Below are 26,584 nucleotides of genomic sequence, written 5' to 3'. Positions count from 1 at the left end.
CCGTCTCCCTGCTCATGCTCTCTCTCTTTCAAATAAATAGTCTTAAAAAAAAAAAATCCAGGGTGTGACTGTTAAGTGAATTGACTCGTGTGGAGAATCCACACCTATGGCGTTAGAAGAGCTCTCTGTGTAAAGAAAACGCTTTCCTTTCAACCTGCAGGCCCTGCAAGGCCTGGCTCCTACCCCAGCTCTTCCCCTGCATACTCCTCAAGCTTCAGCCACACCAACTGCTCTTTCCTTGGGGCTGGCTCCTTCCCATTCTTCCTAAAGATCTCACCTTTACAAAGGCCATCCCCTCATCTCTCTTCTCCATCAGTTCCTCAGTACTTCACTGCTTCCCCGAAGGTCTTCCCACATTCCTGGGGGCCTTCCTCTTACCGACTCTCAAGGATTTGTGGAAGGAACCAAACGAGGAAATCAAACATACTAGGTTCATCAAACATCTTCAGGGCTTTCACAGGAAGGACTCATCTTGGACATTTCCAGAAAGGAAAATTTGCATGAGAAGCTCCAAGACATTTCTGCTAAATCTCAGATAAGAAACACTAGGAATGGTAGGTATCCACCCATTCTGAAGGCAGTTGATCAGAGCCGGGCATTTCCAGGTAGAGACCAGATGGCAATGCTGTTGAGACGAACAAGACTGCTCCATTTGGTGGCAGAGCCAAATTACCTCCAGTCCCTGCAGTGTACAAGTCTGTTCTCTGGTTCTCAGGGATTCCACAGAAGTCACAGAGGCAGCAATCACCAACTAAATTCCCTAGGGAGAGCACATGGTTTTGGTTTTTGCACAGCCCCACAAAAGACAGCACTTACAGCCACATCTCCCTCCTACCGGACACCGAAGTTGGAAGATGGGAAAGCCTTCAAGGGAAGTGCAGGAAAGCCTGCCTGATGACATTAAGACACAATTCAGACCAACAGCCAGCACTATTTAGATTTTATTTCATTCTATTAAAAATAAAAACTACAGAAACAAAAACTGAATATACAACGAGAGGATGGGGAATACCTCGCAGGAGTAAACCAAGGAACACAGCAATGGTGATGGCCAGTCCCTGGCTGGGCACCATTGTTACCAGGGATAATTCTCATTCCCAGCTCGCTACCACACTGACCCCGAGGGAAGCAGCAGGGGCGGGGAGGTGCTATGCCACATGTTGTGCGCTCTTCTGTCCACAGTTTCTCTTCTCACAGAAGCCCAGAGAAACCCGCAGGATAGAGTTCAGAAAAACATTACAAATACCTTGAACTTGCTCTTTGGCCAAAGTGGCAGAAGCATCCAGCACTGGGGACTCACACCAAGAGGAAAACAAGTTCTCATAACACCCTCCTGTGCTCGGTCACCTCAAATGGACTCTGATCCAAGGTGGAGACAAACCTCCCGCAGGCGGAGGGCTGCCCAGCGGGTTAAAGAGGCAAACTGCCCACCCCAGACGGCGTGAGGAGCAGAAGCTGGAGCCAAAGAAACAAGCACCCTCGTTCCCAGCCCAGCCTGAGCCCAGGAGACCAGGGGTGCAGCTGGGTGGTTCAGCTGTGGAGACCTGCACCCGCCCTCAGTGTCCCTCACTGGTTGGGTTCCGTGTGCCTGTAGAGTGTGGAGTCAGCCCCAGGTCCGCCCTCCTGCCTATGATGTCCACAAGCTACAGTGGACGGTCCTGAGCCTCAGAACTGCTGAAGGATCATTTTCCGTTTCAGGTCATGGCTGAACCTGTTCATCCTGAAGAGCTCACTGTCGTAAAAAGCAGACAGGTTGTGGATGTTGATCTGACGAGCCTGAACAGAGAAAACGTCAAGTGAACCATGAGAATGGGTTTCAGCCTGTCTGCAGCAGGGCCCTTGATTCTTGTCCAATGTCTGAGGTCCACTCAGGGCAGCGGGGGGTGGGGGGGTGGGAGTGGGGGGGTGTCAACCAGCACAGAGGTGACGGAGTCGGGGTATGGAGACAGACACAGGGCATGAAACCTCAGCTCTGCCAACTGCCTGTGAACATGGACAAGCTACTTACTCAGCTGCCCTGTGCCTGTCTCCTCTGTAACACGGATGGTAGTAATAGGACCGACCACTATCAAGGGTGTTAACAGCACAGAACAGGGCTCAGCACACCAGGACACTTAATAAAGGGCTCCCATCCGAGGTCTGCCCACTTAATGATGCAGCAAGGACTTCTTGCCCCCAAAGAGGACAGACAGCTCTCCAGGAAGCACCTGTGTCCATACCTTGTCCACCAAGTCCTTCTCAGGCACTTCAATAGTGTCCTGCTGGGCCCCAAAGCGGTTGCGCTGGTATGTCACCTGTTCTGCCACTAACTGCTTCAGGATGAAGAGCAGCAGCTCATTGTTATCACGCCGGAACGAAAGGTAGCGGGCAAAGGTCTGCAGGGAACAGCGGAAGTCACATGATAGATACCTTCCTCACCAGGACCCTCCAGGCTACTACGGGATGACCAGTCCCTGCCTCCACCACACTCCCATCATGACTGGCCAGAGCAGCCAGGTCAGTGAGCTGTGGCTGCAGCCAGGAGGATGGCAAGGCCCGGATCCAGAGCCTTGGGAGGCCCGCCACGGCCGCCACACTCCCACCCACCTTCCTCATGCTGCGCATGACACTGAACTTCTGCGTGTCGATGAAGCTCTCCAGCATCACGCGGATGGCCATGCTGACGTCATCCTCTATCACATAGTCGCGCAGGTGAATGCGCGCGTGGGCCTCTGCCATGCGGATCATGGACTCAATGTGCCGCACTGTGATGGGGATGCTGCCTGTCGCCTGGAAGAAGGACAGCGTCAGGTCTGCTCAGGCAGGAGACAGAGGTGAGAAAAATGGCGAAGTGGCACGGCTAGTGGCTCTGACAAAGGCCACACGCTCGGGGCCTGCCACTACCCCGCCTGCACCTTCTCTCCCCCAGCTCACTGTGTGCACCCCAGAGTCTGTAAGGTTTGTAGCCAGCTGTACTAAGTTTTGTCACATGGTAAGTACTGCACATACCCCTGCAACAGAAGTGGGAAACAAAGAAGCTGTTTGTATAAAAACTAGGTCAAATTCTCTCCAAGGACTCAATGAAGCTGCTGTCTTGGTTAGGTGGGTGAGACCTACCAATCTACAAGAATTCTGCAACCCAGGGATACCTGGGTGGCACAGTCAGTTGAGTCAACAACTCTTGGTTTCAACTCAGGTCATAATCTCAGGGTCGTGAGATTAAGCCTCATGTTAGGCTCCATGCTGGGTAGAGTCTGCTTTGAGATTTTCTCTCTCCCTCTCCTCCTGGCTCACTCAAGCTCTCTCTCACTCTCAAATAAGCAAATCTTAAAACAAAAAAAACCCACACAATCCTGCATTCTAGCTGCATGCAACGTGCCTTTATATTTTGCTCCCCCATGAAAGAACTGATATGTGTTCAGACAACACGTTTTGGTGAAATTCACAAAATCAGCACAGAACTTAACTAGTGGCCAACACTTAAGACACCTTGGCTTCAAACCCAATAGACCAATGCATGCACGTTTATGTTCCATCTGGAACAAAATGGTTAGGAGACAGCTACATCTAATTTTTTTTTTTAAGATTTTATTTATTTTTTAGAGAGAGAGAGAGAGACAGGGCAGAGACACAGGCAGAGGGAGAAGCAGGGTCCCTATGGGAAGCCTGATGTGGGACTCCATTCCAGACCCCGGGATCATGACCTGAGCCAAAGACAGACGCTCAAATTCTGAGCCACCCAGGTGTCCCTCTACATCTCATTTTTTAAAGGCATTCTAGCTCTAGGTCTTCTTAGATTAACTGACTGCACAGCTAAAGAAACTTCCACGGTGCCTCCCTCTCTGCACCCTACTCCACCCCCTCCGAGGCTGCACCCTAGGCCCTTACCATGGACTCTTTCCTCAAGTCACTATACATCTTGGCCACCTTGTCCTGGTCCATCTGGTTGAGCTTTGGGTGGACCTTCTCCTTGGCATAGATGATGTACTTCTTCAGGACTTCCTGCGGCAGGGGTTCCACACCATATGTGTTGGGCATGGCAGGTTCCTGGGTGCCACTGCTACCCAGCCCCTCCTCCTTGTTGCTGGGGTGGTGTCTGATGTGGCTTCCAACCACAAAACGGGCGAGCATCTCATCCTAAGACCAGAGAGGGCAAGTTGCAGGGTGAGTAGAGTCTCATGACCTGGCTTGGAGTAAGTCAGCTCGTTGGAAGAAGAGAAAGCTGCATGTGCCGGAGAATGACATTCTCACAATAGCATCATCCAATGCCTATTGTGTGCCAGGTAGCTGTGGGTGCCGGGGGTAACTGGTACACGTGACAAAACCCTCATGGAGTTTGCCTCTTGGTGAGGGGAGAGGGGACAGAGACAGCTTTCAAAATAACCACAGAGAGAAACATGCACAGGGTCGAGGGGATGAAGAAACTCCTCCAGCTGAGGCTGCCAGAACGCCTCAGCCATTCAGCAATCTAGAAGAGCCTTCCAGGAAGAGAGAAGAGCACACTGACAAGCCAAGGCCTGGCAGCTGCAAGGGAGGGAAAGGGTGTGTGTGGCAGGGGTGGATGAAGTGAAGGGAGCAAGGAATGGAGACAGGCCCCGGGGCCTCATGGGGCCAGTGGATGCTCTGCTAGTTACAGCGAAAGCTGCCAGTGGGTTAAGAAGAGGCATAGTCCACCTTATGTTTTCAGAAGATGGGCCGGCCTCCAACTGAAGAAGACCTTATATGGGGTGGGAGTGGCAGCCAAGAGGCCGACCATAAGAAATGGCAGTACTTTGGGTCAGGGCGAGAGAAGCCGGGACTTGGGTTGCAGCAGGGAAGCAGTGAGGGGCAGGAGGGTGCCAGTGGGAGGGCCCCTGGGCTCTGCTGTGAGACAGTGGACTATGCTGGCTGGGTGGCTGGCACAGCCCAGGGGAGGAAAAGGAAACCACGGCTGACTCTGGGACAAACACCACAGTCTGAATGGTGCCCGTCTCCTCACCTTACAGAACACAGGCCTTGAGTCTCACTCAAGGTCCCCAGAACCTACTGCACGGGACTGGGACATGGGGTTGTGTACCTGGACTGGGTCCACCGTGTCCCTCACCACACACAGGACATCGAAGCGGGAAATGATAGGTTCTGTGAGGTCCACGTTATCTGAGAAGGTGAGTGAGGGGTCATAGCGGCCACCTGAAACATAAAGGCACCCCTCCATCAGGGTCACGCTCCCTCAGATCTGCTCTTCTGAGCAGAAAGTTCTTGCCAACCCCAAGATGCTTCAGTAATAAAAGAAAAAAACAACTTTGGAAGAAGACAAGACGCTGCATCTACCAGGCATTCTCGACGACTCAGAAAAGGACTTTCCCCCGTGCACTTGCCTGAAATAGCCTTTACACCGAGAGTCTAACCAACTCCTAGCAGGAAAAACCTAGAATAAGATGGGCAAGGTGCCTGGGCTCCCTGCCACATGTTGGCTGGGATCAATAATCAACTCCACCCAACTTAGACAACGCGCTAGATTCTTGCCTCGTCTTCTGAGGAAAATGCCCAAAACTGGTTCTGAGAACACAGCTCAAAAAAGACTGAAAGTCCTGCTTCCACGAACCCGCAACAAGACCCAGGGGACAAAGGAGGGTTTTCGGGTGCTCAGCTCCTTCCTCAGACCGTGGGACTAGCCGAGGAGTGCTGCAGGCTCCAACTGCCCAAGGCAAGGCCTCTCTGGGTCTTGCCTCCCTCTGGCAGACTCCCTTGACTCCATGGCAGACCCCCACCCCATGCCTGGCATACCTATAGGGTTAGCTGCAGCGATGATGGTGCAGCGAGCCTGCAGGGAGGTGACGATGCCAGCCTTGGAGATGGAGATGCTCTGCTGCTCCATGGCCTCGTGGATGCTGGTTCTGTCCTGGTCATTCATCTGCATGAGGTTCAATGCATGACATTTGCTCCAACTGCTATCCTGTTAACTACACCCCAAATCCTATCACCACATGGTCCAAGGACCTACCTTGTCAAATTCATCGATAAGACACACTCCTCGGTCAGCCAGAACCAGGGCGCCTGCCTCTAAGGTCCATTCCCTGCTGACGGGGTGCCGCTGGACATATGCCGTGAGGCCCACAGCCGAAGCCCCCTGCCCAGTGGTGAAGATGGCACGGCTAGACACTTTCTCGATGTATTTGAGGAACTGAGACTTGGCTGTGCCAGGATCTCCACATAAGAGCACGTTGATGTCGCCTCGTACCTTGTGCTTACCCCCTGGAGGAGACAGGATGGAGGGGAGGATGGAAGGGAAGGGAAGAGTGCAGAACATAGAGCTGGGTTATCCCTAGTTTCTCAGCCTACATATGCTGATGGCAAACCATATCCTCTAGAAAGGGATGCAAGATTCTAGGACTAGTGATCCTATTTCTGGAGAACTGAACCCAGAGAGATGGGGGCATAAGGCCACTTGTATAAAGACACTCTTAGCAGGGATCCCTGCGTGGCTCAGTGGTTTAATGCCTGCCTTCTGCCCAGGGCGTGATCCCGGAGCCCCTGCATCGAGTCCCACATCAGGCTCCTTTCCGGGAGCCTGCTTCTCCCTCTGCCTGTGTTTCTGCCTCTCTCTCTGTGTCTCTCATGAATAAATAAATAAGATCTTTAAAAAAAAAAAAAAGACACTCTTAGCAAAGGTTAAGAATCCGGGAGCAGTGCAAATAATATTCTCCACCGAGAGCCACATATGCTATGCTACAGAAACCTTGATACAGTCGCTTATGGGAATAAACCTGCTCAGTACACACCAATACAAAAAGATGCTCAAAACATGGTAATGAACAGGAAATTGAAAGCTAGGTATTTTATCTAGTCACTTACACAGATACAGGAAACACTGCATTTATTAACAGAAACATACACATGACATGGGAAGTGTGCTACTGTGTAAGTACACGTGTAAGTCTACAAGTGGCCATGCAAAGGCCCAACAGTGCACACACACATTACACTGATCAGAGTGACCCACCAAGAAGGGACTGGATTAGAAACAGTGCTCAGCGTGGACTTTCATCTTTCTGTGACTTCTAACAATTTAAGAAGAGGATGCAATCATAATCACCTCTCCATATTTATGTATTACTTTTATAGTTAAAACCGCCCAAGATAGGGCAGTCCGGGTGGCTCAGCGGTTTAGCGCCACCTTCAGCCCGGGGCCTGATCCTGGGAACCCAGGACCGAGTCCCCTGTCAGGCTCCCTGCATGGAGCCTGCTTCTCCCTCTGCCTGTGTCTCTGCCTCTCTCTCTCTCTCTCATGAATAAGTAAAGAAAAAAATCTTAAAACAAACAAACAAACAAAACGCCCAAGATGCCACAGCCACAGGCTACGCTCTCCCTACAATGACTGAGCCACACATGGTCTGGCCATCTGCTAACACTTACTTTCTCCCCAGGCACCCAGCCTTTAAATGCCAAGTCCTGCCTTGTCTGGTACCTGCAATGCAGAGGTAAGGGTGGGGGTGGGTAGTACCCAATGCCGCTCACCTGGGTTTTTGGGCTCCCCTCCAAACAGTGCCAGTGCCAGGCCTCTCTTGATGTCTTCATGCCCATAGATGGAAGGAGCAATGCTGGCAAAGATCTGAACGGGAAGAAGAGCCAATGAGAATAGGAGCCTCTGCTCTGAGTCTGGGCCTACCCCACACATGCAATAGATCCCCTACCCACTCCAATCTCAGGGAACAAGGGTGTCTCCAGCCCCAGAGCCCACACCACAGCTGTCACAATTCTGCCAGGCCCCAGCACTGAGCCCTACTTTCTGACCCTGGGTCATGCAATTAGCTGGCTTGTCCTGAGAATCACAGAACTTTATAGAGCTTAAAAGAACTTTGGTCCCACCCTTTTTCTGGTCCTATTCAGAAAGGACTACCCAAAGGTTGCAGAAGGGAGACAAGACCCAGGTCCACGAAACAGTGCAGTGTGTGGGAAGAGGGTGGGCTGATGGAAGACAGGTATCACGGCTCAAATTCAGAGGGCGGGGTAGGTTCTAAGTGAGAGGTTTATACAAGTGCCTGGCTCCTGGGTATGCTCTGGTAGCCAAATATGATAAATATGGAGCATTCAGAAGATGGGCCCGCCAGGAAGTCACCATTTCAACTGCTAAGTCACAAAAACACCTATTTGGGTGTGAGACAGAGAAGAGGAAAAGACAATCTCAAAATCTGCATGATTTTTAAAGATAAAACCAGAGACATCAAAGAAATGTCTTGCTGGTAGGAAGCAGCTTCCATCTCTACCTACACGCTTTTACTGTTCTCCACCTTTCTGTCATCTGCACGGAGGGGCTCTGCAGAAGCAGTGCATACACATCCTTTCTTCCTGCCAGGTGGAAGAATCAATCCCTCGGGGCTATTGGAAGTGTGAAGGTGGGAGAAACTCCATTCTTAGAGCTGGAGTTAGGGTTCAGCGGTTTATCCTGCGGACAGCTACTCTCCACTGCTGCCAGAGGGCAGTGTAACCAGCAGGTCCTTCTGGAAAGAGGATCTGCCGATACCACTGGTGTTGGGGCAGAAATGCCTCCGGCTGTTATTTTAGGTAGTAAGTTAGGGGTGGAGGTCAGTTTCCACATGGACACTTTTGCTCGTTCTTTCCGTGGTCCTAATATGTCCTACAAAACCGAGCCCAAGGAGACATAGGACAACATTAGCTGGTGAACAGGGTTTCAGGCCTGGTACATGTAGAGGCTGACCTCTCTAAACATCATTTTCCACTGAAGGAATATTATACTTCCCACAGGCCTATTTGGAGAAATGGCCAAACCCAGGTCTGGGGCAGGAAATATGTAAGAGATACCTGTGTTCTTATAAAAGAAAGAAGGAAGCTATCAGAGAGACCTGGAGTCATGCCAATAGAACTCAGGGACAACGGGCTTCACACTTGGCAACTAGAGGGACACGCTGGACATCACCCAGATGGCCACTGCAACACCAAAGCCTCAATGACATTCAAGTCCGTTCATCTGTAATGATGCTCAATGGTCACCTCAGGAGGGGAACCATTCATTATTTTGAAAACCGGTAAATGGAGGGAAAGCACTACCCTGCTTTTTCCCAGAGGACCTCTACCTAGGCACAGTCCAATAGTTAGTAAAGACAAATTTCTCTATGTAGAAGTATTCCAGAACATAAATGAAGAAAGATGTGGAGTTAGAAGACTCTCATTTTGCAAACCAAGGATCCTTAGTGGCTGCTAACATCAGAGAGACAAGACGCCCTGGTGGGAACGTAGACCTCTGGGGCAGTCTTGCCACAGACCTCACCCAAAAAGAAAACTTGGGAGACTGAGTAAGCATGTGCATTGAAGGCACAATTCACAGAATATACACAGCCCAGGAATATGTTTGACAAAGACAAAATCAGCAACACCTAGACTGTAGAAATCTCAACAGGACAGACGACTCAGATTCTTCCACAAAACTGAGGAAATGGAGAGGGGACCTACGACTGAGACTTAAGAGACAGATCCACCAGTCCCAACATGCGAGCCTTCCTTGGATATCGATACCAAGAGACTTCTAAAAAATAATTAAAAAGCAGGATTATCTCAGAGATGTAGACACCAATCAAATACTTGGCATTGTGGAACCTGTGTTTAAAGTGTTGTCGTGGCGCTGTGGTTAGATTTGGTAGACAGAACCAACAAGACATCCATGGTCAGCTACTGTGTCTTGAAGTAGCTGCATAGTAACTGAGGGATAGGCCTGTCTGGATACAGCGGGTGTATACTCATATACACTCTAGTATAGTGTATACCCTCTATACCACACTGCCTGGATGGGGATCCTGCCTCTGCCATTAGTGGCTATGGCGGGTGGCAGCTTACTTGACCCTGTGCCTCAGTTTATTCATCAATAAAACCGGCACCCGTGACACCTCCATTATAGGATCATTACTGTTGTTACTCTCTAGAAATTACCTACATGGTGTCAAGACGATGCTTAGTGTTCAGTATGTATGGCTCTTCCACTGCAACTGCACCCTCACCTGTGCTGGGAATGTCAGGAGAGCCAATCCGCCATGGATGTCTCATCCTCCTGTACATCTTGTGGGTGTGGCAAGGCTGCCGTCCCTGACCTCTCTTTACCCAACTTTTCTCAGGGCCGTTCCTGTAGCAGGCACCCCTGCAAAGATGAGGTAATGTCTTCCTCCAGGACTGAGAGTAGCAGGCTTCTTCCCTGACTGTTACACACCAGCTGCCCAGACTCCGCTCCCCTTCTGCAAAGCACCCGCTGTATCCAGATGGGCCTCCCTGTAGACTGGAGGACAAGGGAGCAACCATGCTAAAGCCTATGCTGCCCTGTTACTGACCCAGCTGGTCTGAGAAAGTAACTGGCAAACGTACTGCTGGTAATAAAGGTAAAATGAGGGGCGCCTGGGTGGCTCAGCTGGTTAAGTGTCTGCCTTTGGCTCAGGTCTCAGGTCGTGTCCCTGGGGTCCTGGGAACGGCCCCAAGTTGGGCTCCCTGCTCAGTGGAGAGGCTGTTTCTCCCTCTCCTTCCCCGTCCAACTCAGGTATAACTCTCTGTCACAAATAAAATCTTAAAAAAATAATAAAAACAAAAAAGGTAAAATCAAACCCAGACCTGCCAAGGAATGACCTGCTTCCCATGAAGTAGTCCACTTAACCCTCATAATGATCCTAGTTCCTCCATATCACTAAGGAGGAAACAAACCAAGGCTCTGGTCAAACTGTTCCTAAATAAGAGAGGTGGGACCTGACCCCAGATTCCTCTGAATCTGAAGCTCATGCTCTTAATTCTCAATACACACCGCCCCATCCCCCTGCTCAGAACAGCCCAGCATAGAGTGAGGCCAAGTTCCCACCTACACAGCTACTGTGAGCACAAGAAAGTGCCCAAGGGCTATTTTTATCCTCCTCCAGTCCACATACACTGTCTGGGGGGGGCACACCCATCCAGTTTTTGTAGGAACAATTTCACTTTTGTACTGAGCATGCAATAGCACAGCATTCACATGTGCACCTCTATGTAACCTTCAAACAACTCTACTGGGTGCTACCCACCACATCTCACCCATCTTACCCATCTCACCGTATAGAGGCCAGATGCTCATCTGATCACACAAGGATTACGCCAAAGTCCAAACCTAAGGAGTCTGGCTCCAGACTCATTCTCCCATTAGTTGTTTAAAATCTGTCAGGGGTGCCTGACAACCACTGGGCAGCTCAGTGGTTGAGTGTCTGCCTTTGGCTCAGGTCATGATCCTGGGGTCCTGGGTTCGAGTCCTGTGTCAGGATCCCCACAGGGAGCCTGCTTCTCCCTCTGCCTATATCTCTGCCTCTCTCATGAATAAATAAGATCTTTAAAAAAACAAATAAATAAAAATTTTTAAAAATCTAAGTTTCAGGCATGGCATCTACCCCTTGACTATTTCTGTGATCAGGCACCACAAAATCAAATGTCCCATAGGCAAGTAAGCTGAGCTCATCAGGTTAGAGGGTGGAGCAGTGGGTGGCTGGGACAGATAGCAGGGAGCTGTCCCCATCTGAAAGGACAGCTGCCCCTTGGCTCTCCCAAGAGTAGTTGCTGGAGAAAAACAAAGACCTAGCACTGACGGGTGCTTGGATGGTCACAAACTGAGGCTTCCAGATTTTTAGGTGCAATCTCTTAATTCCTAAAGGATGATAACTAATTCAAAACTAAATGCAATAAAAAAAGAAAGGGAAATAGAGAACCACCTACCAACCAAACCCGTCAGCAGGATGCAAGTGGCCCATAGGCCACTGATTTGCAAACCTCTGGCTTAAATAATTCAAATGAACCCCATCATTTTTGGATCTTGCCTGTCATCCTTTCAGTTTGTCCCCAAAACTGCCAAGTATGGTTTCTTTGTCCAAGTTCTTGGTAAAAATATCCATGCTAACAGTGGACAAAGGGGTCAGTACAGACCAACCCTCCCTGGTGATCATGCAGCCCTCCCTCCCTGACAGTGTTCAGAAAGGTGTCCCGCAGAGATGTCATCATCTATAGGAGGGGCCCCTCTAGATCCTTCTCAAGGACCTGTTTAGAAGGCACCCTCTGCAACCCTGTGGAGGTCACTGTGTAAGTGTATAGGTTTAACTGAACTTGAGCAGCCAGTACCATGCTAGGACGTGTCTGCCTGGCAAGATCAGCTATGCAGACAAAAAGGCAGACAGGGTAACAGCTATCGAGGTCCAGCAGTGTGGCCAGAGCCTTCTATGTTAGGGCACCGAGGAGCAGTTCTGGAAGTCTGGGGCACAAGGCATACACAGGGACTGCCCTGTCCCAAGCCTTGTTCAAGTCCAGCACGTCCTGTCTTCTATGCTCTATCTGCTGCTGTTCCTGTCTCCCCAAGAGAGTGGGAGAGCAGTGGCTGAGAACTGAAGCAGAGGGAAGAGGGCAGTGGCAAAGTGTTCTAGAAGCACACTGCTCCTTCAGTGCGTGCTCACAGCTGATGCAAGCCAGGTGCGGAAACTGCCTCAAATACTTGCGAAGAATCTGAAAACAGGACCATTGTATTAGTACTAATTTTCCTCTGCAAAAAGCAGGAAACAAAGAATCGTGGGTTGTGGCTGTCTTCCTCGGTTTCTGATTCTGTGAAAAGGTCCTGTTTCTTTCTTATCATCGGGGACCCTGATTAACTATGAGCTCCAGGAAGGGAAGAATTGTGTCTGACTTCCCAAGATCCTAGAACACGGCCCTACAAGCATTCAAGGTCTGAGCTTGCTGGCAGAATGAAGCTCTCATTCTCCAAGGTTGGGAAAACCCCTACCTATCCTGGTGGAGCCCCAAATCTTGGTGGCCGAGGTGGACATGATGGAGGTGAGTGCGTCACATATGGTCCTGCCCTCTAGGGAAGGATCCCGTTTGCTAAACCAGCCAAATGGAACCTGCGCTGATTCACTGATTCACCTGAATTGAGGGTCTGGCTCATAAATCCCTAGCTCCCCCACCTTCAGCAAAAATGTCTACAATTAAAACAAAAAGACCTCATAAACCTAAAACCAACTTGGGGATGGTGTTCTTCCTAGAGAAACAAGAGTTGGTAGGAGTCTGATTTCTTTGTAAGAGGAGTTATTCCTACTGTCCACCTGTTTCAGCTTTGAGCCTGGGCTTGACTCGATCCACTGACTCCTCACCACAGCCCTGTCCCACCGAGAAGCCAGTCTGGACACCAGCACTCAAGCTCCTCCTCAGAGTGCACCGCCCCCTCTCCCTCAAGGCAAGTTTACCAAGCCAACACTGGGAAGGGAAAGAATGAAGAAGGGTAGACCCCAGGACCTGGGAATCAGAACCATGGTTCTGGGTGCTCCTCTGGGAGCACGACAATCCCACCCAGACTTCCACCTGCCTTCTCCCCAATTTGCTGGTCCTTGGAGAGACTGGTTATCATCTTCACGTCTTCGTCTGTCAGTTCCCCCACAGCGACCTTATTGTCCTTCTTGGCTACGTGGTTGGCTAAGATGACAGTGGCAAAGACAGGGAAGCCGTTGGCCGTGTTGAGGGAGCCATCATAGTTGTTGTGGTAGATGCCAGTCAGCTCCTGGGAGAGGAGAAACAATCCAGAGGCCCAGCCCGGGGTTAGACTCAGGGGTGAGGTCCTCCTCCCCACTGCCTCCATTGTCTGATTCTCCTCTTCAACTCCTCTATACCAGACAGCAAAAAGAGTAAACCAGAAGATTAATCCAAAACATTCCACCGGCCAGTCCTTTACAAGGAGGGAAAGACTCTTCTTCCCACTGCCAGCAACCCTCTCTGCACCATAGATGCCGATGCTGATTTCCTTAGCAACTCGGCTCCCTCTGGGCCTGCTTCTGGGCCACTTACTATCTCATCTCCTGGCTTGCAGCTGTCCACCAGATCAGCGAGGAGGATAGCATCCTTGGAGCGAGGCAAACGGCCAGCCGCCACTTTGCCAGGACTTTCCTGAATTCGGATGCGCTGGTAGTTCTGGTAGATGGTCTATGTGGGAAAAGCAGAAGGTCAACTTTGGACTCCTTCAAGCACTGACTTATGTCACCTGATCCTGGCCATGGCCCCATGAGGAAGGAGAACAGACAGGATTCTTATTTCCATCAACTGACTAGAAAATGGAGAGCCATTCTAGAGAAGATAGGGAACAAGCCTATTGGGACCAATGCATCAGTGGACAGTCTCCACTGCTGCCACTACCCCGTGGATGCCTCCTGCCAGTCAAGCACCTGCTATATGCTGTGGAGCCAAGCCCTGCTGCATACAGACGCAACAGCCAGGCTGCCTAGGTTCAAATCCTAGCTCCGTGTCTTGAGCTGTGTGATCTTAGGCAACCATGTTCCCTCTCTAGGCCTTCTCTGCGGAATGGGGATGGTAACGCTCAAAGTAAACCCTCAGGGTAAGGATTAAACCATGTCCTATGTCAAAAGCACTGAAATCAATGCCCAACAAACAGTGAGCTCCACTAAGTGTGGGCTCTGCTGCCAAATGTCACATGTCAACATTTTGCTGTGCAATTTAATGTCCATTATTTCATTTCATGTCTAGAAAAGAGGCCACATAACACAGCCGTTAAAAGCAGACACTCTGGGTTAAAATGCCAGAGTTCTAACCTTTGGGCCTCCTCCTAGCTGTGTGACCTTGAGATCGGTAATACCACCTGCCTCAAAATGTATAATGAAAACTGAATTATACATCATCCCCTACTGGCACCTTGCAAAATACTCCAGAAACCTCAGAAGTAATTATTACTCATGTAGAAGCAGGGCCTGAAACCCTGTTCCTGTTTAGACTTCTCAAGAAGCTTCTAGGAAAGTAGACTCTTAAGGAGGATGAGCTAAGCAGGCAGGGGACTCTGGGCAAAGGTGTGGGCTCGGCTGACATGTGGCCTTGCAGTTCACCCGACCCAAGCAAGGTGCACCTCGACTTTACATCAGGTCTGCTATTGGCTCTGGGCTGCCACAATCATAAACCCTCAGGGGTTTTCTGATAAAGTGGTCTCAGCCAGAGCACTTCTCAGGCGCAGAGTGCTGAGAGGTCAGCAGCAGATAATCGCAGCAAGGCCATAAAGGGAGTCTGGGCGTCCCCCACCAGTACAGGGATGACCCCAACTGTAGAGATGCAGTCATTCGAATACAAAGACAAATGTCCCAGCAGCTTTCAGCAGGGCCTCCTGAATATGGCACCGCGATGTCTAAGCTAGTTATAAGCTAGAGGCCCCCAGTTAGAGGCCCAGAGAGGTTGGTACCAGAAATGTCAAGGGAAAGCCCCTGAGTAAGGGATGGGGAAACAGGTGCCTTACTATGGGGGCAGCCTGACAAGTGAGCCCAGTTTTGCCAGATCTACACCCCCAACTTAAAAAAAAAAAAAAAAAACACATCAATTTTGACATTTTAAACAAAATGATCTAGTTTTAAAATATTGGCATAAGTTCTTGAAAAATGCCCCACAGGCCAAACTAAACAGGCCAGCCAGATAGATCTGATTTGCCTCAGGGTGTGGCGAATACACAAGTCTATGCTGTTTTCCCACAGCTGCCCTGCTAATCTAACTGCTTAGAGGTGGGGCAGGCCCTGTGTAGACAGGAAGGGCAGCCAACAACGGGTGCAGCCTCTCACCTCCTCCATGTTGACTTCAAAGGGGCCAGCTGACTGACACTCAGGACAGGAGCCTGGCTTCACCTCCTGGTTCTGGGACTGACAGAAGGGCCCCAGCACGAAGCTACACTTGTTGCAGTTGTACTTGACCATGCTGAGCTGGGGCAGGACGCCTGTGCAGCTGGTCACCACCCCGCTGGTGCGGATTAGCTGGTTCAGGTGCAGCTGCCTGCAGACACGAGAGGGCATATCAGTGGCCTGGAGGGCCATATGATTGATCCATGCCATTCAGAGATTGGGGCTATAAGTGAAGTGGATCTGGAAAATTTGGGGTCTGGAGCCATCAGATCCACATCATTACAACCAGTACAAGCCAGAGTGCCAGGAGTGAGAACTCTCCTTGGCCATAGCCAGCCCACCCAGGCCTGTGGCCCTGTTGCCGCTCCCTCTAACGAAGCTGAGCCACAGGGTGGTGGGAACCCAGACCCTCAGGCTCACCCTGCCCTTGGCTTACCTCAGGGAGCGCAGCTCCTCTACCAGAGGCAGGTGGGAGATGCGCACATGGATGTGGCTGGCGATGCGGTCGTATTTTGGGTACATGGCCAGCACAACCTCCAGGGCAGCCTCATCAAAGATCTGCAGCAGCTCTGCTGGTGCCTCTGGCAGGAAGTAGGCCAGGACATGCTCCCGGGCTGCCAGGTCTTCATAGTTCACTACAAGGCTCTCGCGGTTCTCTGGTGGTAGGAAGAGAGACCAAGCAGAGCTCAGCCAGGGACACAGCAGGCAATTTCTTTCCCTTATTATTGCACAAGGGGGAGGGCCTGCCCACCCAAATCCTAGGCTTGGCGCCAGAAACCCCAGCCCTAATTTGAGCGTGCCCTGCTTTAGCTACACGACTCAGATGAGTGATACATCCTGAGCCTCAACTTCCCAATCTGTAAAATGCGGACATCACACAGCATATGAAATCACATTAAGGGAAATAATACATGCGGGATGCCTTTTACAGGAGGACTGCAAACTCAAAATGCCTAAAAGGGCCAGGAAGGAAACCTGTGAATAAACTATGTCAAATACAAGACAAAAAGGGAGTGGAGTGGACAGCAGGGGACCAAGATCTACATGCCTCCTCTTAAATGTAATTCCCATTCCACAGAAATGTACTACTTTCTGACTCAAGTAGTAATCCAGACTTTTACATCAAACATGTCTTATCTTAAGCATGTCAAACACCACTTCTGTGGTCCAGACGTTCCTGGACAGCCAGCAGAGCATCTGAGAGCATACAATGCTTTTTGTATTTGCCTGATGATGGACACCTCGGGTGTCAGGTGCTGGCTCCTGTCTAGCGACGGGCAGGTGGCTCGGTATTCCCTGCAGTTCACATCCCTATGAAACGTGCTGTTAAAGGCCCAAGGGAATGACCCCTGGAGAAGAATTCTGCAAGGTGAACTGAGGTAAGTGGAGAGGCAGACAGGACACGTGAAAGCCGTACCTTTACACATGTCGCTGATGCGCTCCTTGAAGACGTTGTGGCCGTGGCCATCCACATGGGTGCGCAGAAAGTTCTTAAAGCGGTGGTGGATCTCCAGGCGTGGGCCTGCCATGCTCACCCACTCACGCACTGAGTGGCCCTTGAGGTCCTCTAAGTTCTCGATACTCTCAATCATGTCTTCATCCTCCTCGCCATCCTCTGTGGCCCGCTCTACCTGGCGGCGTTTCCGGGAAGGGCGCTCCTCGTCCTCCTCATCACTGTCTGGGGGCCAAAGGGATACCCTCATGTGAAATTTTCCTGCCTTCCCCAGAACTCCCTTTCCTGGCCTCCCGAGACTCTGGAAGCTAGGACCAGCTTGAACCCTTGGAGGTGCAGACATTTGAGCCTACCATACAGAAGCCCACGGCGCATGCGGCCCAGGCCCCGGCCAGCCTCTCGGTCACGCTGCCGCATTGCCCGTTCTGCTGCCTCTCTCTGACTGGCTGTCAGTTCCTCCACGTCCTCATCATCCAGGGCCAGTCCCTCGGCCTCGTAGACATCCAGTTCTGGGATGGCACGATAGTCCCTGAGGGAACACCAAAACATACCCTGTTGGTATAAAAAACAAACAAACAAACCCAAAAGCCTGCCCAGGAGCTGGTGCTACTCCAAAAGAGTCCCAGATTAGGCAGGCTGGGAGTCCCCAGGCCAGAAATACAAAAGGCTCCAAGAGGATCTCCAACAGAGACAAATTGTGGTCAGTGCTTGCAATGGAATATCACTCAGTCTTCAAAAGGAAAGAAGGCTGACGGTGCTACAAGGCAGGGGAATCTTGACGACAATGGGCTCAGTGAAATAAGCCAATTACAAAAGGACAAATACTCTTAGGATTCAGTTTGGGGAGATGAAAAAGTCCTGGAGATGTTTGCACAACAATGTGAGTATACTTAGTGCCCCTGAACTGGACACTTACAGACGGGTAAGATGGTAAATTCTGTATTTTTTGTATTATGTGTGTTTTGCCATGATAAAAAGCAAGGGGAAGGTATGTCCAGACAGCTTTGATCATCCAATACGAAATAGGAATTTGAAGAACCACAAAACCTTCAGGCAGCCAACCCCAGTTTCCCAACGGGGCAGAAATTCTCCATGTACTTTCCCCTCCCAGACAAGGTCGCCTCAAACCCCTTGAAGTACTGGGAAGGTCTACTGACATCAGCCAAACCAGCCTCTCTGAAACACCCGCCCACTGCCTCAACCCTCTCAGCTACTCTGAGACCTAAGAGGACTTGTTGTCCACGATGTGACCTGTCAGGTATTTCAAGGGGAATGCTGTCTGCACAAGAAACCCACTGAGAGCAAGGACAGCTTTCCTCCCTGCAATTCTGGGAAGTAGACATCATTACTCCATCTGTAAGATGAGGGAACAGGATTATGGAGATGATAGGGCTTTTGCCAAGAGCCACTCAGCAAAGCTGGGTGTCAAAATACAGTCCAACCACAAGCTGCAGGCTGTTCCCTGATACCATCCTACCTCCCTGAGACAATTGTCTGGAAAATTCTCTTTTTTTTTTCAGAGTAAATGGTTAAGGGGGGGGGGGGAACGACTGATGCTTCTTTTTTGGAATGAACTCAGAATAAGTAATCCCATATTGCTGATACCAGAAACAGATCCCAGAACCAGGTAAATGTATGAGCTGATTCATTTCTGAATTCTTAAAAGTTCTCAGTTAAAAGATATTTGTCACACTTTTTGAGAATTCTAAGTCACACAAAATGTCCTCGGTCCTCAGTGAAATTCTAGTTGGTCCGTAAAAAAAAAACCAATAAATTGGGCTTTATCAAAATAAAAAACTTTTGTGCCTCAAAATACGCTATTAAAAAAAAAAAAAAAAGAAAGGCAGACTGGAAAGAAAATATTTGCAAATCATGTTCTGATAAAGGACCCAAACAGAATAAATTTTAAAACCTATTGTAATTCAGGAATAAAAAAAATCAAGCAATCCAATCATAAAATGAGCAAAGGATCTGAACAGATATGTCTCCAAAGATATATAAATGGCCAATAAGCACATAAAAAAGATGTTCCAGGGCAGCCCAGGTGGTTCAGTGGTTTAGCGCTGCCTTCGGCCCAGGGCGTGATCCTGGGGACCTGGGATTGAGTCCCATGTCGGGCTCCCTGCATGGAGTCTGCTTCTCCCTCTGCCTGTGTCTCCGCCTCTCTCCCTCTCTCAGTGTGTCTCTCATGAATGAATGAATAAATAAATAAATAAATAAAGCCTTAAAAAAAAACAACAACAAAAAAAGATGTTCCACATCATTAACCACAAAAGAAACGCAAATCAAAACCCCAGTAAGACATCGCCACACACCCACTGGCTAAAACTGAAAACCAGAAAATAACAGGTGTTGGCAAGAACTAGAGACTAGAACCCTCATACCCCAACTTGTTGGAATGTAAAATGGTGGAGAGCTTTCGGGAAACGGTCTAGCAGTTCCTCAGAAGATTAACCACAGAGTTAACATACAAGCCAGATACATGCCGAAGTAAATCCAAAACGTACGTAACAACTTCAGAGCCGATTCTTCCCATGGTGTGGCACATATGGCACATCCACTCTCATCATCTGGGGTACTGGTTCTTAAAGCAAAGATCCAAAAAGTCCAGAGAGCCCCGGCAAGTCCTTCTGCTGGCTCCCAGAGGGCACTCCCCATGGATCATGGGGTGGCCTGTACAGTACTAGAACCCCTGGTCAGAGTAAAAGGTGGCCCAATGGAGAGTCTTCATAAGCTCCTGGGTATTCAAACAATCCTACTATTAGTATATCTACCAATCCTGGTTGTGAATACATGGTAGCGCCAGGAGATACCCAACCCTGCTCCCTTGCAGGCATATTCCACTACCTTACCATTAAGCCTTGTAACCTTCAATACTCGTTTATATTTTTATTAGGAAGTGTGACAATATCTAACTCCAGGCCTGATACAGATCAGGCATGATTTATTGCTGAACTGCATTAAAACTTTGATTCATCAGGCACCCGCACAGTTTCTCTGATGTTACAGAAAATCACTCAGCCGCCTGCTTCCTGTTCTTCCAAGTCACCCATGGCATCCCTGATGCGGTCCACCACGTGAAGAACTCCTTGCATTCCCTAAGGTGCTCAGCTTGGAGCTGAGGCTTACCCAGTCTGTGACACAGCAAGTTACACACACCTGTGTTGTGATTCCATGAACCTGTCTCCCGCAGACCCCGCATCAAGGTGCACTCATAGGCAAGGGTACTCTGATTCACCTACTTCCCTGTACCCAAAGCAAGGCCGCCAGCCACACAATGGGCTCTCCAGAGAACTATCTGCTGAGTGCCTAGCCTTGAATGAAAATACCTCTCCATGCCATCTCCAATAAGCTCCTCTCCATCTTCTTCCTCTTCATCCAGGGGTCCCTCTGTACCCAGAAGCCCCTCAGACTCATCCTCAAAGGGGGGAAGATCACGGCCAGGGCTAGAGGTCAGGGCATCCATGCGACGGGAGCTTCGCCCTGGGCTGGAAGTAAGAGGATCACTTCTCCGCCGCTGGGCTGGGCTGGATGCCACAATGAAGGATTCAGATGATTCCTGCAGGACAGAGAAGGTGAAGGTTGACTTAGTATCCTATAAGGCTGTCCTTTCCACCTGTAACCCTGTCCCCTGACACTCCAAACCCCCTCCAGCCTCAAGACTTTGCATTTGATGTTCTCTCTGCCTGGAAGGCTTAACTGTGAGGTCCCTGAGCCAATGGCTTCTCAAACATCACTTCCTCAGGTTCTCCAGGCACTGACGTTTCCCCATGCCTCCTCCATGCCCAGTCACTAAGGACACCTCATTTGTTTACGTACCTGTTTCTCTGTTGCCCCTGCATTCCTCTCCTGTCAGCCTGCCTTCCTACCCCATAATACGCCAGACACTGCGGCAGGAGTCAATACAAGAATGACCCAAACATAAGAGATCTGGAATTTACTGGGCTAAGGGACAGACAATAAAGACGACGAAAGGACAGAATATACTACAACACGTGCACGAAGACGGGGACCTTGTCTGTCCTGTGCACACGCCGCGCCCGGCAGGGAGCGCGCCCCACAAGCAGAGCGGACCGGCCCCAAAGCTCGGGGTCGGGGATTCGGAGCTCCCGGCCCGGGGCGGGACAGGCGCGTCCCCGGGCGGATTCGAGCGGCGTGGAGCCCGCCGGCTCTGCAGACCCCGCCAGAGAGGTGCAGGGGGGAGACGGCTCGGCTCCGAGGCAGAACCCAGGGGCCCCAGCTCATCCGGAGGCCCCACCGGGGCGGGGCGGGGAGGGGCCCGGGGCCGAGAGCGCGCAGCCCCCCGCCCCAGCTCCCCGCGCGCCCGCACCGCCCGCGCCCCCAGCCCTCGCGGGGGCCACCCGCCGCCCCCAGGCCCCCCGGGGCCCACCCGAGCGCTCACCGCCATCCCAACGCCACGCTTCCCGCCGCCGCTCCAGCAACAACCAGTTTTCGCGCGAAAAGCGGCTCACGTGACCCGCCCGAGCCCGGGAAGCGTCCGGAGGAACCCGGCGTCGTGACGTCGGCCTGGTCTGCGAGCGCGGGGGCGGGGCAGAGGAGGAGGCCCCGCCCCCGCCCCGGGGCGCCCCGCCCACTCCGCCTGGCGCGCCGCCCTGCTCCGAGCGGTCGGGACCCGCGAACCGGGGGGGGGGGGGGGGGGGGGGGGCTGGGGCTGCGAGGACTTGGGTCGCCCCGTGGCGGTCCTCCAGATGAGGCCACTTGAGTTCAGAGCCCTGCCTTCTGAGGTCTCCGAGAGCTCTCAGGCTGAATCCTCCAAGAACCCAAACGGCTCCATAGTTGTCGAAGGCCACGATTGATGTTCTAGTAGAGCTATTTTCACCGAGGAAAGCAAAGATGCAGAGGCGTTCCAAACAGAAAGAACGCCATTTCTAAAGATGCAGAGAGCGTGGCACAGCGGGGATCTCTAAGAAATCCCGTAGTTTTGGTTCAACAGTTTGTGATGCCCAGGACGGGGGAATCCCTCAGGCTGCTCTTGGCTGGTGGCCGGTTGAGTTGAAGGCTGTTGCTGCTGTTCTTCCCTTGGGCTAGGGTAGGTCCCCTGGTGGGCAGGGCAGGGTTGGATGGCAGCCCTCTCCGCCACAAACAAGTATCTCTGGATGGAACCCAGTGTAGGTGCAGGAGGGATGATGAGGACTGGGAATATCCAAGAGACATTTAGGAGATAGAGTCCATGGGTGTTGGGTATTGAGCAAGACGGAGGCGCCCAGGACCAGATGGCACCCCCTCTAAGATGGGGAGTGTAGGAGGAAGACAAGTTTGGGGGGAAAGAAGAGAAGTTTGTTTCTGGCTGGGTTGAACCTGGGCCCTGAGTGGAGATATTTAGGAGGTCATTCAGTGTTTAGGTCTGGGGCTTGAGAGAGTATGGGCTGCAGTTGTAGATTGTCTTGAGAGTGGTTGGACAGTGAGTGCCATGAGAAGAGAAGCCCTGGGTCTCATACCTGGGAAACCCTAGTAGATAGGAGGTACCAATAAAGGATGCTGGGCAGGGGAATGGGATACTGGGAGCTGCTAAGGAGAAGCTAGAGAAGGGATGGTGGGTGGGATTGAATTAGTTATCTATTGCTGCATAATGAATTATCCTGGAATCCAGCAGCTTAAAACAATGACTATGTATTATTGACGTGACTACGGGTTCAGGATCTGGCTGTGACAGCTGGGTGCCTCTGCCTCGAGGTTTCTCACAGTGCTGCCATCAAGGTGCTGGCATGGCTGCAGTCTTACCTGAAGGCTTGGCTTGGGAAGGATCCACCTCCCTCATGAGGCAGGATTCAGTTCCTCCCAGGCTGTTGAATGAGGACCCAATTTCACACTGGCCCTTGGGTGGAGGCCTCCTTATTTCCCTGCCAGGTGGGCCTCTCTTTAGGACATCTCACAACATGGCAGCTGGCTTAGCTCAGAGCAAGTGAATGATAGGGGGAGAGAGGCCATATGAGACAGAAGTCACGTCCCAGAAGTGATGGCTCATCACTTTTGCCATTTTCTGTTTGTTAGATGCAAGTGGCTGCATTCAGCGCACTCTTGAGGGGAGGGGATCAATCAGGACCATCTCAGAGGCTGCTTTCCAGCAGGGGGTCAAGATGGTAGATAGGATCAGCAGGTGACAAGCGGCCAAGAGGTTAAGTTTGGTAGGGACCAGGAACCATGGGTGGCCCCAGCTATAGCACATCTGTGCCAGATCAGCATCAGGTGTCACATTGGTGTGTGTTGAGGAGGGTGCAGGGAGGTAATAAGGGTGAAGGTGGACAGCTCTTTGGGGAAGTTGGGCAGTGGGAGGGGGAAGTAACAAGTGGGATGTGGGGATTAGGAAGGGCCTTTCTTTGAGATGAGAGATATTTGGGCATGTTTACATGCTAATAGGAGGAGGGTAGGAGAAATGGAAATGCGGAAGAGAGTAGGGGGAAGCTTCTGTTATGCCCCCCCCCCCTCCCCGTGATCCCTGCCTTCTGCTACTCACACCTGTGGGTTATCTCCTCCCACATGGACCAGAGTTGGTCTGTGTGACCAACAGCATATGACAGAAGTGACTGGATGTCATTTCAGAGATTAAGTTATAAAAAGATTGTGCCTTTTCTCTCCTCTGTCTCCCTCTCTCCGTCAGATGACTCACTTGGAGGGAAGCCAGCTGCCATATTCTGAGGACACACAGGCAGCCAGCCCTGCGAACAGGCCCACAGAGTTGAGAACTTGGGACCCCAGTGGAGAACTGGGGATCCCAGGCAACAGTCATGTTGGACTCACTCTGGATGCACATTACCCTGGGGCTTTATTTTTCTTACCTCAGTAGGCATCCAGCACTGGACATCATCAAGGACAAGCCTCCTCCCACCTTCAGCTTGGGGTTTTCATCCTCAAAATCTCTGTCTGGCTGCTCCTTGTCTAGGCAATGCATCAGAGAAGAGGTCAGCTCATCTTGGACTAAGCCTAGCTTTCTCTCTTTGTCAACTGGTCATGAGGGGCCTCCTAGCAGGTCATAGGTGTGAATGAGGGAGAGATGCCGGTGGGACTGTGGTAGATGATGGAAGAGCTACAATGGATCACATATGATCTGTTGGGCCCACCTGAATTTACAACCTAGCAAGCCTGATAGAACCCAGTTCATTGGGAACAGCTCTGGCCTTATGGTCACTCGCCATCCCCTAGTCATCTCTATGAAGGGCCAGTAACCTAGTGGAATTGCTTTTTGAATTTGTATATAATTCTCCACTATAGGTGGCCTGGCCTTACTCTAGAACCCTAGGGGTGTACATTATGGATTTCCTGAGAGGGCTTGCCATAAACTTTACACAGCATCTTTACCCACCACCTATGCCTCTAATATTATAGGATCCTTGGGTCCTGCAACCTATGAGACAGCCTTTTTCTGTGAGCCATACTCAAAGCTGGAATCTTTTACGTCGCCCAGAGATATATGGGTCACAGCAGAGTTCTTAGATGTGGAATATACTGTCTCCAGCACCCAAAGAGTGGGTTCTGGCATTGTGCTTCCTTCCCTGGAGTGGGGTATGCAAGATGCAATCATTTTTCCTTTGGAAGGGATGTCCTGGTGTGCCCCAGACCACTAGACTTCACTGAGGTGGCAAGCCCCCACATCTTCACAGGAGTTATCTTCCATCTTCTGGAGCACCTATGTCTCATCTAGGTCTTCATTTACTTGTTACTTCTTGTTCAGCCAGCCAGATTAGTAGGATGTCATTGATACAGTGAACTAACGCAAACGTTCTGTCAAGGGTTCAGATGGCCAGGACTCTTTGGACTATGTTATGACCACTGGCCTGGGGCAAGGCCATAAATGTGAGTGGCTGTCTTTCCCTGTGAATGTCAGTGGTTCCTGATACAGATGGTCAGATTGCACGCCAGCCCCTGGGTACCTGAGGTCATGCTGCTCCATGCAAGGACACTAGCACGGAAGCTGTCATTGGGGCTACTCCTGGCTTGAGTTTGCAGCAATCCACTACCATTCTCTGTATTGTTTTAAGGTCAGACTGATGCATTAATTAGGGATATGATGGGGGCTATCTCCAATTCCATATGTTTTAGATCTTCATGGGAGCACTAATCTCTGCATTTCTCCTGCTATGTGATATTGTTTTTTTACTTACTGTGTTGCCTGAGGCGGGTGGGTGGGGCAAGTTTCAGGGACTTGCACTTGACCTTCACTTCTGGGAAAACTCCCCTCATACAGACCAAGGAACCATGTGGGCACACTGCCAGCCAAACCCAGAGGTTTATTCAGCCTTGCTGGCTGCTCCTTTGGCTTCGATGGTTGTATGACCATTGCACCTTACTTTTCTTCTGATAGCTGAGCACTGTCATGCTGTTTCTGTCATTTGAAGATTTCCATTTCTCTCAGGGAGCCCTGTTCTGTAACAGCCATGGTTCAGAGAGGATGATCACGTCTGAGCCTGGTGCAGGGCAAGGAAGAGAACTTGAGAATTAGATCCTTAACTACCATTTCTTGACCTTCACTGATACCACACTCTGTCCTGTGTGTAGGGGATACTGCAGTGAATAAGACCCTGACTCTGCCCTGAAGGGGAGGGGATGATATAGATACCCTAAGTTATTCCACAAGTTGAAATCCTGCAGAAACCTACACATGAGGCCCAAAACTCAGAACATAGAATGCAGAATTGTCCCTTGCAATAATAATCAAATTCCTCCCACCCCCCAGAAAGTTTGTACTGTCTGAAAAAAAAATTTACAAAAAAAGAAAGATGGAGGGCAGTCTTTTGGCCTGGTCACAGATTGTCCATTTCTTCTTCCTGGAACATGGTAAGAAGGAAGTTTCCTGCTCCTTTGAGGTTAGGAGTGGCCCAGGACTTGTTTTTGCCAATTAAATGTGAGTGGTAGTAATGCTTTTAGTTTCCTGGCAACTCTAGAAATTGACCCCGACTCCCCCCATAGCCCATTCAGGAAGGCAGGCATCTGTGTGGAGCACAGTCCCTCCCGGCTGATACAGAAACTGTGCACCCCGACCACCGTCCAGGCTGGGAAAGTCCCAGACAAACCAAATCCTGGATGGTCACCAGGTGGTGACGTCCTAACCTTCTCCAGTTTTAGAAGAACGGGGCCAATCTTATTTCAGTCCAACTGTGAAGCAGCTGTGTCATCACGGGGGGTGCGACTTGGGGTTCCTGTGATAAGTGGGTGTCTGCCATTTGCACCAGGCAGGGAGTCAGCCTCAGGATGTTGCAGGGAATGTGACAAACATGGTTTTGTTCTCACTACACTGACAATTCTAGTGGAGGGTGGCTGATGAACTAGGAAGCAAGTAAATGAATATAATCATGTTAGATGGTGCTTCGAAGGAAATAAAGGGGCATTATGTGACAGAGACTGCAGTTACTAGGGTGTCAAGGAGGTCATGTGACACGGAGCCAGCCAGACTGGGCAGATGCAGAGAGTGGGAGGCAGGAAGGAGCTGGGGATATTCAAGGAAGGGAAACAGAAAGCACCGTGGCTTGAGCACGCTGAGGGTCGGATGGGTGGGAAGGAG

General features: G+C 50.7%; 1 protein-coding gene across 1 annotated transcript; it reads right to left on the bottom strand.

Moving 5' to 3' along the window:
• Positions 1-923: 923 nt before the first annotated feature.
• MCM2 (minichromosome maintenance complex component 2) lies at positions 924-21,606 on the bottom strand. The gene is made up of 16 exons (XM_072784864.1): positions 21,470-21,606; positions 20,397-20,626; positions 17,421-17,596; positions 17,032-17,292; positions 16,051-16,270; positions 15,558-15,765; positions 13,795-13,929; positions 13,319-13,510; positions 7,477-7,570; positions 5,963-6,213; positions 5,746-5,872; positions 5,036-5,148; positions 3,868-4,116; positions 2,587-2,769; positions 2,220-2,375; positions 924-1,776 (listed from the first exon to the last, which is right to left on the bottom strand). The coding sequence occupies exons 1-16, from the start codon at positions 21,473-21,475 to the stop codon at positions 1,666-1,668; spliced, it is 2,712 nt and encodes a 903-aa protein (XP_072640965.1). The 5' UTR covers positions 21,476-21,606; the 3' UTR covers positions 924-1,665.
• Between the last annotated feature and the right edge of the window lie 4,978 nt (positions 21,607-26,584).

The sequence above is a fragment of the Canis lupus genome, chromosome 19 (assembly GCF_048164855.1).
Source record: "Canis lupus baileyi chromosome 19, mCanLup2.hap1, whole genome shotgun sequence".
Classification (NCBI taxonomy): Eukaryota; Metazoa; Chordata; class Mammalia; order Carnivora; family Canidae; genus Canis; species Canis lupus.
Note: the sequence above shows the minus strand (reverse complement) of the source record. Positions and strands in the feature narration are given on the sequence as shown.